The sequence below is a fragment of the Amphibalanus amphitrite genome, unplaced genomic scaffold (genome assembly GCF_019059575.1).
Source record: "Amphibalanus amphitrite isolate SeventyFive unplaced genomic scaffold, NRLGWU_Aamphi_draft 000881F_arrow, whole genome shotgun sequence".
NCBI lineage: Eukaryota > Metazoa > Arthropoda > Thecostraca > Balanomorpha > Balanidae > Amphibalanus > Amphibalanus amphitrite.
The window spans coordinates 225,077-236,340 of NW_024882375.1; the positions used below are offsets into that span (position 1 = coordinate 225,077).

The following is an 11,264-nucleotide window of genomic DNA, read 5'->3' on the forward strand; positions in this document are numbered from 1 at the left end:
TCCCGTTTAAATGTTAATTGGTCGTTAACTCGTTAACGGTGGAAAATACCACCCCAAAGTGTTCCATTTTCGGAATCAGCGCATCGAGAAGGCCCTGGACACCGATTTTCAGCCAAATCGAAAGACCCCGCTGTTTCCCGTTAAAATGTTAACTGGCCGTTAGCTCGTTAACGGTGCAAAATACCACCCCAAAGAGGTACATTTTCGGAATCAACGCATCGAGGAGGCCCTGTATACCAATTTTCAGCCAAATCGAAAGACCCCGCTGTTTCCCGTTAAAATGTTAATTGGTCGTTAACTCGTTAACGATGCAAAATACCACCCCAAAGAGGTACATTTTCGGAATCAGCGCATCAAGGAGGCCCTGTATACCGATTTTTAGCCAAATCGAAAGACCCCGCCGTTTCCCGTTAAAATGTTAATTGGTCGTTAACTCGTTAACGGTGCAAAATACCACCCCAAAGAGGTACATTTTCGGAATCAGCGCATCGAGGAGACCCTGTACACCGATTTTAAGCCAAATCGAAAGACCCCGAAAATTTGCTGCTGAAATCGATATATGCTGCTGAAATGTTAACGGATCGTTAACTCGTTAACGATGCAAAATACCACCTCGAAGAGGTACATTTTCGAAATCAGCACATCGAGAAGGCCCTGTATACTGATTTTCAGCCAAATCGAAAGACCCCGCTGTTTCCCGTTAAAATGTTAACTGGCCGTTAACTCGTTAACGGTGCAAAATACCACCCCAAAGAGGTACATTTTCGGAATCAGCGCATCAAGGAGGCCCTGTATACCGATTTTTAGCCAAATCGAAAGACCCCGTCGTTTCCCGTTAAAATGTTAATTGGTCGTTAACTCGTTAAGGGTGCAAAATACCACCCCAAAGAGGTACATTTTCGGAATCAGCGCATCGAGGAGGCCCTGTATACCGATTTTCAGCCAAATCGAAAGACCCCGCTGTATCCCGTTAAAATGTTAAATGGCCGTTAACTCGTTAACGGTGCAAAATACCACCCCAAAGAGGTACATTTTCGGAATCAGCGCATCAAGGAGGCCCTGTATACTGATTTTCAGCCAAATCAAAAGACCCGCTGTTTCCCGTTAAAATGTTAACTGGCCGTTAACTCGTTAACGGTGCAAAATACCACCCCAAAGAGGTACATTTTCGGAATCAGCGCATCGAGGAGGCCCTGTATACCGATTTTCAGCCAAATCGAAAGACCCCGAAATATGCTGCTGTGAGGCTGATATTCGTTGCTGCTGAATTGATAGAAGTTGATTTATCGGCCTGTTCCAGCGCCTCCAGAAACCTCCAGAAACCTCCAGAAAGCTCTAGAATCCTCCAGAGAGCGTTCCAGCGCCTTCAGAAAGCTCCAGAATCTATGTCCAGAAAGCTCTCGCCAAAGCTCCAGAAACCTCCAGTAGCCTCCAGAGAGTTGGGAGGTCCAAATTTCTCTGGAGGCTCTGGTCTACAATTATGGCGCACATGTGACAATCACGAATGTAAACAAAGAACTTTTGACTGATAATCTTACAACTTGAATGTAAAGAAAATTACATTGCCATAATTTTGTTAATCTTTTTTACTAAAATTGAAATCAAATTTTTCATTTCAAGAGAGAACAATCGTCATTCTTTTGGTATCAATGACGCCAATCTCCAGAAATCTCCAGATTGCGTTCCAGCGCCTCCAGTGAAACCTCTGGTAGAGCCTCCAGTCAAGAATTTCTACTGGAGGCGCTGGAACAGGCCCTATGTAGGAGAAATTGAGTGCTTTAATTTTGGTTTGTTAGCAGTTCTTCATTCTGTTTTATTCTCTCCTTCTGTTGAAGTAAGTAATGAAGCAGGCCCATTAGCCGCATTGCCATGCAATAAATGTTTTGTCTCATGCAGTCCTCTTAATCCTGATCCTGTATTATCATTATTTGTATTCGCATCGAGCGACGAGCATCATTTCAATTTGAAGGCATTACAATTAAACTGTTGCAGTTGTCTTGTCGTCTCATTGTTTTTCTTCCAGGCGGCCGCCATTTCGTATTAACTCAGGCTATTGTTTTCAGACCGCTTATAGCGGCTGACTCCATTCTCAGTGAGCGGATGACAGACCTGCACTGAGATAGAGCGGCAGCCATGTTGCGCCGACCGGCCGTCGGCTTGCTCCGCTGCAGTCGCCGCCAGTGCCCGCTGCTGGCACGACAGCTCAGCTCTGCGCAGCTGGCACATGCGCTCAGGCCGTTCTACTTTGTGGTGCACCCTGACCTGTTTCATCAGTATCCTGACTTTAAGGTGCGAATAATGACTAGAAATACTGAGTGACGAGTGTGTATGTGAATGCGTCAGTTCTCTGGCATTTTTTCCTGATATCGTTCTTGGGCTAATTATTCTTGCTCTCATTCTCGCAATCTTGGGACTGGTTTTCTAATGTTTTTAAGCCATGGCTTTTGTAAGTTCGGTATCAGTGACAATATGCTTAGCAATGTTGTCATCTTTGTCTTACGGAATTAATTTATTTGCTCCCTTTCAGAATGTGAATGAAGGCTCTCTTCAGTTTCTCCAAGCACACCTGGACAAGCTGCTGAACTCAAAGCGAGTGGCTCCGAGCACCGTAACGTTTTACGTTCGCGACGTCGAGCAAAAGGGGAATCGCGCCCAAGGTGAGATGTCGAACGCTGGACATTGCTAGCCTGACATTGTAGGCCGTAGCCAGAGAATATTGGCTTTATTTTCTGTCATCATCGTAGATTTAGGCCAGTATACCTTGGTTTTATGTTCAGTCACTGTTGTATTTGCGACTTGCTTCTGGGGGCATACATAAGTCGGGGATGCTGTTGTTGTTGTTGTTGTTGTTCCCCCTGGGACCTCCTTACGGAGGACCATAGCCGAGAGGCCCCCTATGGTGAAGGTAGCCGGCCTCCAAGGCAGCCACCAGGTCGGCGTCCCGCAGCCGCGACGGGTCGACGTGAATGCTGCCAGTTAGCCTCAGGCGGGCGCCAGCGAGGGCCGGGCAGCGGAGCAACACGTGCTCCGGCACGTCCGCCTCTTCCCGGCACACGGCGCAGAGCGCCGTGGGGCACCGCTTATCGGGGCACTGCAGGCATGCCACGGAGGGGTGGCGGCCGATCCGGTGCAGGTATTGGAGCGAGCGGCCCCAGTGGCCCGCCCTCAACTGGTGCACCGAGATGGCGGCCTCTCGGTCCTCTCCGGGGATGGGGAGCGGCAGGGTGCTCCCGAAGATAGTCTTGAAAAAGGAGTCGGGCCAGTTTTCGCGCCACTGACGTGTGGCCGTCCGATGAACTGCCCGTGTCGGGGACCGAGCGTCCGAGGGCACGGCGCCCTGGGGCAGGGTGGCCGCTTGCTTGGCCAGGGCGTCAGCGCGCTCGTTCTCCGCCAGCCCGCAGTGAGCAGGGACCCACTGCAGGGTCACCTGCCGGCGCTCGGCAATGTCCAGCAGCGTCCTCCAGATCGCCGCGCCGATAGTGGAGGTCTGGGCGGCCGCTCCCGCGCTGAGGAGGCTCAGGGCGGCTCGTGAGTCAGAGCACGCCACCAGCGGGGCGGGGGACGGCTCATCCCGGACCCGCTCCAGCGCCGCCCTCAGGGCGAACAGCTCCGCACGGGTGCTGGAGCAGAGGTCTCCCGCCGCCACCTCAACCTCGAGAGTCTCCCCCGACGCGGTAAAGATGATGGCGCCGCCCCCTCCTCGCCTGACCCCAGCGTCCGCAGAGCCGTCGGACCAAATCCACGTGGCCTGGGCTGGGAGCGCCGCCAGGTGCTGCCGTGCGGCCTCTCGTCGCGTCTCGTTGGAGGAGGCTCGGCGACCGCCGGGTCCCACGTCCAGATTGAAGGCGATCGGGCGGCAGGTTGTCCACGGGAGGAGGGGAACCTCGAGGCGCGGCTCCACCGTCACTCCCTCGGCGCCCGCCTCGATCAGCGCCGATCGCCCCAGTTGTCGCCAGCCGGTGGTAGACCGCAGTCGAGTGGGTGGGTCGGCCTCCGCGACGCGGCGAAGAGGGTCGTCCTCCGGCAGGGCGAGCGTTCGCGCGGCCAGCGTCTTCCTGGTGGACCATGCTGAAGGGATGCCTGCCTCGGCCAGCAGGGGATCCCTGGGGGTGGACCGTGGGCATCCGGTCACCACCCGGGCGGCCGCCAGCAGCTCGCGCTCCACCAGCTGAACGTGTGACGGGGACGCGGCCGGGAGCCAGGCACCCGCTGCGTATTCAAGGGCTCCCCGGACATACCCGTTCGCGACTGTCCTGAGCTGCGCCTCGCGGAGACCCCAGGTCCGGCCGGTCATCCTCCGCAGCTGTGCCGTCCGCGGCCGGACCTTCCGCCGCAGAGAGTCGCAGTGGTCTTTAAAGTGTAGAAGTCTGTCGAAGGTCACCCCCAGAAGATGTAGGCTGGTGCCACCGGTGACCTGCGTGCCGTTCACCAGGAGTTGCACGCCGCGCTCGTCCCTGCTCCGCTGAGTCAGCAGCAGCGCCTGGGTCTTCTGTCCGGCGATGGACATCTTCCAGTGCCTTGCCCATCGGGCCAGGGCGTCGGCCGACTTCTGGGCGCGAGCCACCGCGAGCTCTACGGTGGCTCCAGCGCTCAGTGTGGCCGTGTCGTCCGCATACATCAGGACGTCCGTGCGGTCCGAGGCGTTCCGCAGGGTCTCGATAAGGTCCGCCGCCCAGAGCGTGTAGATGGTCGGTGCCAGGAGGACCGAGCCCTGCGGCAGGCCCGCGCGGAACACGCGCTCGCTGCTGTGCGCGCTGTTAACCTCTACGCGGGCCCGCCTGTCGCGAAGGAACCGGAATATCCAGGTCGCGAGACATCTGGGGAGGAGCTTGAGGAGCTTCAGGTGCAACATCCGGTGATCGATCGTGTCATAGGCGCGGGAGAAGTCGAACGCCAGGAGGACAAAGCGGTCCGCCGTCACGCCATCCTCCGGGCCTCGTCTCGGCTTGGGGCGATTCCAGCCATCTTGAACCGTTTGGACCAAGCGGGCCAGACTGTCCTCCGCCGACCTCCCGCGGCGGAACCCCACCTGTTCGGGGGGCACCAGTCGGTCTCGCTCGATGAGGTAGGTCGTCCGGGCCGCGATCATCCGCTCCGCTAGCTTGGCGATGTGACTCGTGAGCGCGATCGGGCGGTAGCTGCCCACTTGTTTGGGGTCTTTGCCGGCCTTCAAGATGGGGATGATGGTCGCCCGTCGCCATGAGGCGGGCGTCTCGAAGTTGGACCACGATCTGTTGATGAGTGCCAGAAGGGTCCGGTAGGCCGTCGGTCCGAGGTGCCGCAGGTGTTCGGTGCATACCCGGTCCGGTCCTGGCGCCTTCTTCGTCCCGAGGTGTCGGATTTGGTCGTGCATTTCCTGTTCGGTGAAGGGTTGACACTGGTCGGTGCGCTGTCCCCTGCAACAGCACGGGGCAGCCTTGAGGCCGCGGAGCTCCGTCTTGACGATCCGGTCGCGCTTGGGGTGGCGCACGTTTCTACTGACGTGGGCGTACGTGCGGACGAACGCCTCGGCCTTGGCCCGGTCCTCCGCGAGCAGTTGCCCGCAGTCCCCGTTGATGGCCCGGCCGGGGCAGACGTCCGGTGCAGCACCCTCCATCTTTCGCAGGATCTTGGTGACCTTCCCTATGGCTGCCGGCTTGTTCAGTTCTCCGGTCGCCAGTTCGTGGAAGCTCCTTTTCTGTGCTTCGGCCTCCATGGTCGCAACTGACTTCTTGGCTGTCTTTCATCTGGATCTCGCCTCCTCCGAGTCGTGCTCCTTGAGGGCGTCCCTCGCCTCCCGGCGCTCCGCCACCGCGGCCACGAGGTCCGGATCGAGCGCCCATGGCTTGGAGTGTCGGGGATGCTCGTTGAGTACGATGCCGCCTCCACTAACCGTCTCTCTTTTCCACAGCGGCTCCGGCGCCGGTGCAGATCGCCCTGGCTCCGGACCTGAAGCGCACGGTCCGCACTGTCCTGGAACAGTGCCGGCTGCCCACCACCTACCTGGACAGTCTGCCAGCGGGACAGAGCGCCCGGCCTGCCCGCCCGCGCCGACCCACACACCCCCTGGATGACCTGTTTGCTGAGATGGGTGCGGAGCCCGAGGCGCCGCCGCAGAGGCCCGAGATGACCCTGTTGTGAGTTGACGGCGGGATACTGCTGAGGCGGGCTTAGAAGAGCTGAGAAATCGAGATCTTTTGGGTTCTGTCGATGAAATGATTCGTTAATTCGGCGACACATTGTATAGATTCCTCTCAATGTGTATAAACCTCTTTGTTTTACACCATCGTTTTCGTTCGCGTTGCTACGTGCTTTTATGCTTTGTTCGTCCTAGGTTTTGTTCGATCTGCTTCGTACTTGCAATCAATTTGGCGCATTACAACGAACTTCCAAACGCATTTAGCACATTCCTACACGTTGCAATTAGACCGGTGAACTTATTCCACCTTGCTGTATCTGACTGCCTTCCTGAACACCTCCCTCTCGTCCTCAGCACGTGGCTGGCGCGGACCGGCGGCGAGACACGGCGCAGGGCGGCCGCGTCCGCGCGCACCCGCGCCGAGATCGGCCGCCTGCGCGCTGCGCTCGTCTCGCGACTGCATCTGTCAGCGATGGAGTGGCGCTGCGGCTGGGGCGCCGAACACTTCCGGGGGTGTCTGCGCAGCTTTGACACGCTGGTCAACCACCATCCGGATGTTAGTGAGCTGCTCAGAGGTAAGGCGGGAGAGAGAGGGTTGGAGAGAATGAAGGAGGGGAGGGAAGGAGAGAGGGAGTGAGGGAGTTACTACGGAGTGCCATGGGTGCTTGTGAGGATGGATTAGACCAGAAATTGTGAGCGGGACTGGCGAACGAGCTTTCAGAGAAGGCGTAGGCTGGCAATAGCAGGAGCGGGTACTCGGCTATACTAAACTTTGGCTGTATTTTCAGGATTTTTTTTAGCGATGAGCTGCTTTTGCCTTTTTCTATTAACTTATATCCGATTATGGTTACAACAAATGCGACCTCTCTTGATTCGGAGCTTTGTCTATGCTGGTCAAATGACTGGCCGCTCCTTCCTTTATTGTTTTACTTTTGGCTCTTCTGACTCGCCCTCACCCGTCTTACGCCGCTGCCGACAGACCAGAGTCCCAAAATTATATGTTAGCTTGGGTGTCAGAGGGGAAAATTATTCCGTAGACAGGGTGTAGAGAGTGGAAAATTGCCGGTAAGGTAAAGCTAACAACAGATGCGAGGGATAAGAGTGGAGTAAAAACAAATTGATGGCTTAGATTTTCACAAAAAAAAAATTGATAGGGTAGAGCGTGTAATGTAGGAAGCATCGATATGTTGTTTAAGACCATGTACGCATGTCGCATATGCCCTTTGCTTTTTACGTTCGGAGTGGAAAATTTATCTTGAAAGGTTGAATTGAGAGTGGAAAATGGTTTTCATTTGGATGTCGTTTCACACCCAAGTCGATTAATTTTGGGACACTGCGACAGACAAGACGGTGGTATTCGGTAACGAGTCGGGCGTCAGTCTGGACGGCCACCTGATCCTGAACAGTGGCGAGGTAATCACCAACTGGATCAGCGTGATCCGCCGGTGTGCCGACGACAAACTCTACCTGCAGAAGGTGCCGCACCTGCAGCGCGCCCTATCCCGCCACCTCAGGGACATCCAGGTGGTGCACAGGTGAGCGGATGGTGGTACGTGGAGGGATACAGGGAGCTCTGAAAGTCAGGGAGGGGTGGAGATATCCATGGGTGGGAGGGAACGCGTTTTTGGTTTTGCCGATGGATAGTACCCAAGTTTATCTAATTCATTTTGATGAACTGATCGTATGCATATTCGAAATACCAGTGATAAGTAGGGTTACAATTAAGTAGTTAGTGTGGCATGCAATAATGAGTCACGTATTTCGTATTTCTTTTATTTTCGCGTCGCACTCTCATACTGAACGTGATACCTGGAAAGAACCATCATGTTCCCTTATTACAACTCCGCCCCTTTGCCGTCAGGAAGTTTCAGCCGATCACCATGGTGACCAGCTACGAGCAGCAGCTGCGCCGTCTAGTGACGAGCATGGGCGACTTCTGGGGCAGCCACGGCTACCCTCGCTCGTGGCCCGACAAACTCAGTCACCTACAGCTGGTGGTCGAGTCGTGAGTAGTTATCCGGCAGCTGTCTGCCGAAATTTACTTGTTGAAGTGGTGTTATACAGCGATATAAATAATGCATCTAGTTTGTGAGTTATAATCGGAGTTGACATATTATATTTGCTTTTGAATGTCTGTGATGTTTCACCAGTCACTTGCCCTTGCTGTAACTTTTTTCTTAGATCTGAAATGAATGGAATGAAGGTCAGCGTTGTTGCAAGCCATCAGTCCATTTAAATATGCTGTAAATTTGCTGCCCAGTCGCCTATCTCCAAATGTCATCTCGCGCCCGACTGACGCCCTGAACACGTGTGTGCCGACAGGGAGTCGGGCCCGCTGTTCCTCTCACCCATGGGCCAGATCATCGCCCCCTCCTCCTGCCCTCCTTCACTGCTGGTGAGTGCAGCTCGACTCTTGCCAGTGTTCACCGGCTAGTGAGTGCAGCTGACGTAGAGTGTAGACGCCGGCTACTCCGCTGAAGGGTGTGGGCAGTTATACAGTTAACCGGCGCTCCGGCCCCGTGGACTTCAGTTAGCGCGCTTGAATATTGGTTAATGGATTCTGAACGGGTGTTCCCGATGATATTTGCTGTGAGATCGATCTGAATTTATTTCGCGATATTGAACGTAACGTTCCAGTTAATTAGCTCGCTGAATGGCATATGTGTTATGAATCCTAATCTTTTGTTGTCATACCGATCATGAAACTTCACCAATCGAAGCTGATTCAGATATCGAGGCTGGATCCCTTTGAATGCGTTCATCGTTGTCAAGATGCGTCAACTGCTGACATGCCAATCCCTGACGTTCCTGTATTTTCATATTACAGGTGCGGTATATTACCGATTGTATGGTAGAAGCGGAACAGAAACTGGAGGAGTACACTCGGTAAGGCATATTTAACCCTCTCAGAAATAACATAAAACAAACTGAACATGTCATTCGTCAGTTGTTTGTTGTTTAAGACGTGACTGCATGCGTATTGCGTAAACATTGAACTACTCAGACAGCAGTGTGTGATGCGTGTCAATCAGTTGTATCACCCGATCATCTTTGCAACTCGCCGGTCTAATCCCTCTCCCCCTGTGCAGTTTATCTCACGATGAGTCGGCGGTGACGGCCGAGTGCGCGGCGGCGCTCGGTCTGCGCCGGCTGGAGAAGCAGGACAACATTCTACCGCAGCAGATGCTGGCCTGCTGCCGCCGGATGTTGGCACACCGTCACCGCCTGGCTCCAGTACTGACCGACTGGCGAATCTCTGTGGCGCACTACTACGCCGTGGACGGGGATGGAGCGTGCACGCTGCCGTGGGACTGGTTGGACTGAGGGAGGGGAGGTGGGTAGGATTTTAGAGAGGGATAGAGGGAGGGGTGTCTTGGACTTAGGGAGTGGTAGAGGACCAACTACCGGGACTGAGGGACAGTAGGGACCCTGTTGTGAGAATGGGTGTACTGAAGAACCTGTGATGTGTGCGGAGGCGGACGGGGTATTGCGATTACTGTGGCCTGCAGCTGTCTGTGGCTTGACCAGAGATGCTGTGTTAAAACTGACTGGGCCACGTTAAGTTTGCTTTGACAACTATTTCTGGAACTGAGCTTGACGGTACGGTGACATTGCCGAGGATTAGGGTTAACATAGCATGTGAAATATTTTCCTTGTCGATTAGTTCCTTAGGCGGTGAACCATGCCTGAATCTGTCGTTGGTTTGATCGACCTAGAATGTTTGTGAGCTACCGTTTGGTGATGTCCTTTCCTGTGGTTTGCCAGTTGAGTGATATATGTACTTTTGGGCAGTTGGACGCATTTCAGGACGTAAAATAAGGCAGAAAAAATGTATAGTGTCTCAAATGCTGTCCTCCATGAGAATCTACTTTCTTGGCGAGTAAATGCAATAGCATAGAGAAAGGGGAGTGCCATGGGTATACATGTCAGTAGGTGTAGTCATTAGGGGCAGACAGCCATTTGTCTCATGAAACGTAAGCGAGACATTAAATTTGGTCAGTTAGTCAAGTAGCATTAGTATAATGGACGAAGTCGCCAAGCGGCCAGATGCAAGTTCTCAGGGAATTGTCTTCGAAGGGAATCGATCAAATAACACGCACCGCGCTCGTATGCATAAACTGGCCAAGTAAGTCGGCTACTGTTATGCTGGCTATTCATGTGCAATCGTTTCTTATTATCTACGTTTACATTTCTGCCCCGAAAATAAGTGTTTTTGGGTGGGACTGGAAGTATTGCTAGCGAAAAGCATTCTTAGCGTATCGCTGTTATGGTTATTATTGTCTTTCGATGCTGTTGTAATGTCCTAATTTTCGACGGATGCTGGCATTTTAGAGGCTATGACGGCATATTTTGAAATTTTTTTTCGGATATTGGTATAAAATAAGAGGTACGTGAACTGAAACGATCTTTATGTGTCGTGGTCCAGCGAAAAATGTGCTGCTGAAATGTCAAACTGTTGACGGCTATGGCAGAGGCTGGTTACAGCAGGTCAGCAATATTTGTACCGCGTGCGTTTTATCACATAACCGTGTGATCGCCCGTGGTCGGCTGAGCGTCTGCTAGAGCGCAGCGTAAATGTCTTGTTACAACTATATGATCACGACGAATTTATCGTTCAGTGATATGTCAGCCAGCTCTTCTAACCTGTGTTCGTACCTCCTACCAAGCGGTATCTCAATAGCGTTCCCACTTAACCAGCGTCCAGTAAATCAGTATCAAATAGTAAATGTAAGGGACAACCTGTGCCACTTATCCTTTGTTCTCGTCGAATGTGGCCTTGCATGCCGACTGTTCCGCCCTTACCGTAACAGTAAAATGAGGCTTGGATAGGGGCTGTGGTGCTGTGAATCGGGATGACTGTATGGCGCAGATAGGCCGGTTCGGAGGAATGGACTCGGCGTCGAGCTATTGGTGTCCCGTGTGGTTTTCAGAATACACATGTGATATTTTGTTTCGTGTCAAGCCACCGAGTAATAAGGAGAGCGATTTGTATCTCTACGTCCTGTTCTTTCGTGATTTGCTCGAGGGGCCGCCACAGATGCAACATACAGAAACAATATACTTTAACGACTGCCAGACATGAACACAGTTTCAGTCCTCACAAAGAGTGAATGATCTTTGATTTCGCGGGCTTTGACCCCCGTTC

General features: G+C 53.5%; 1 protein-coding gene across 1 annotated transcript; it reads left to right on the plus strand.

The window, feature by feature from the left end:
* Nucleotides 1-1,508: 1,508 nt before the first annotated feature.
* Nucleotides 1,509-11,069, plus strand: LOC122367614 (T-cell activation inhibitor, mitochondrial-like). The gene is made up of 11 exons (XM_043340885.1): nucleotides 1,509-1,547; nucleotides 1,677-1,834; nucleotides 2,064-2,289; nucleotides 2,528-2,657; nucleotides 5,891-6,116; nucleotides 6,473-6,693; nucleotides 7,461-7,653; nucleotides 7,980-8,123; nucleotides 8,441-8,513; nucleotides 8,946-9,004; nucleotides 9,208-11,069. Exons 3-11 carry the CDS (start codon nucleotides 2,134-2,136, stop codon nucleotides 9,440-9,442), a joined length of 1,437 nt encoding a protein of 478 aa, XP_043196820.1. The 5' UTR covers nucleotides 1,509-1,547; nucleotides 1,677-1,834; nucleotides 2,064-2,133; the 3' UTR covers nucleotides 9,443-11,069.
* The last annotated feature ends 195 nt before the right edge of the window (nucleotides 11,070-11,264 follow it).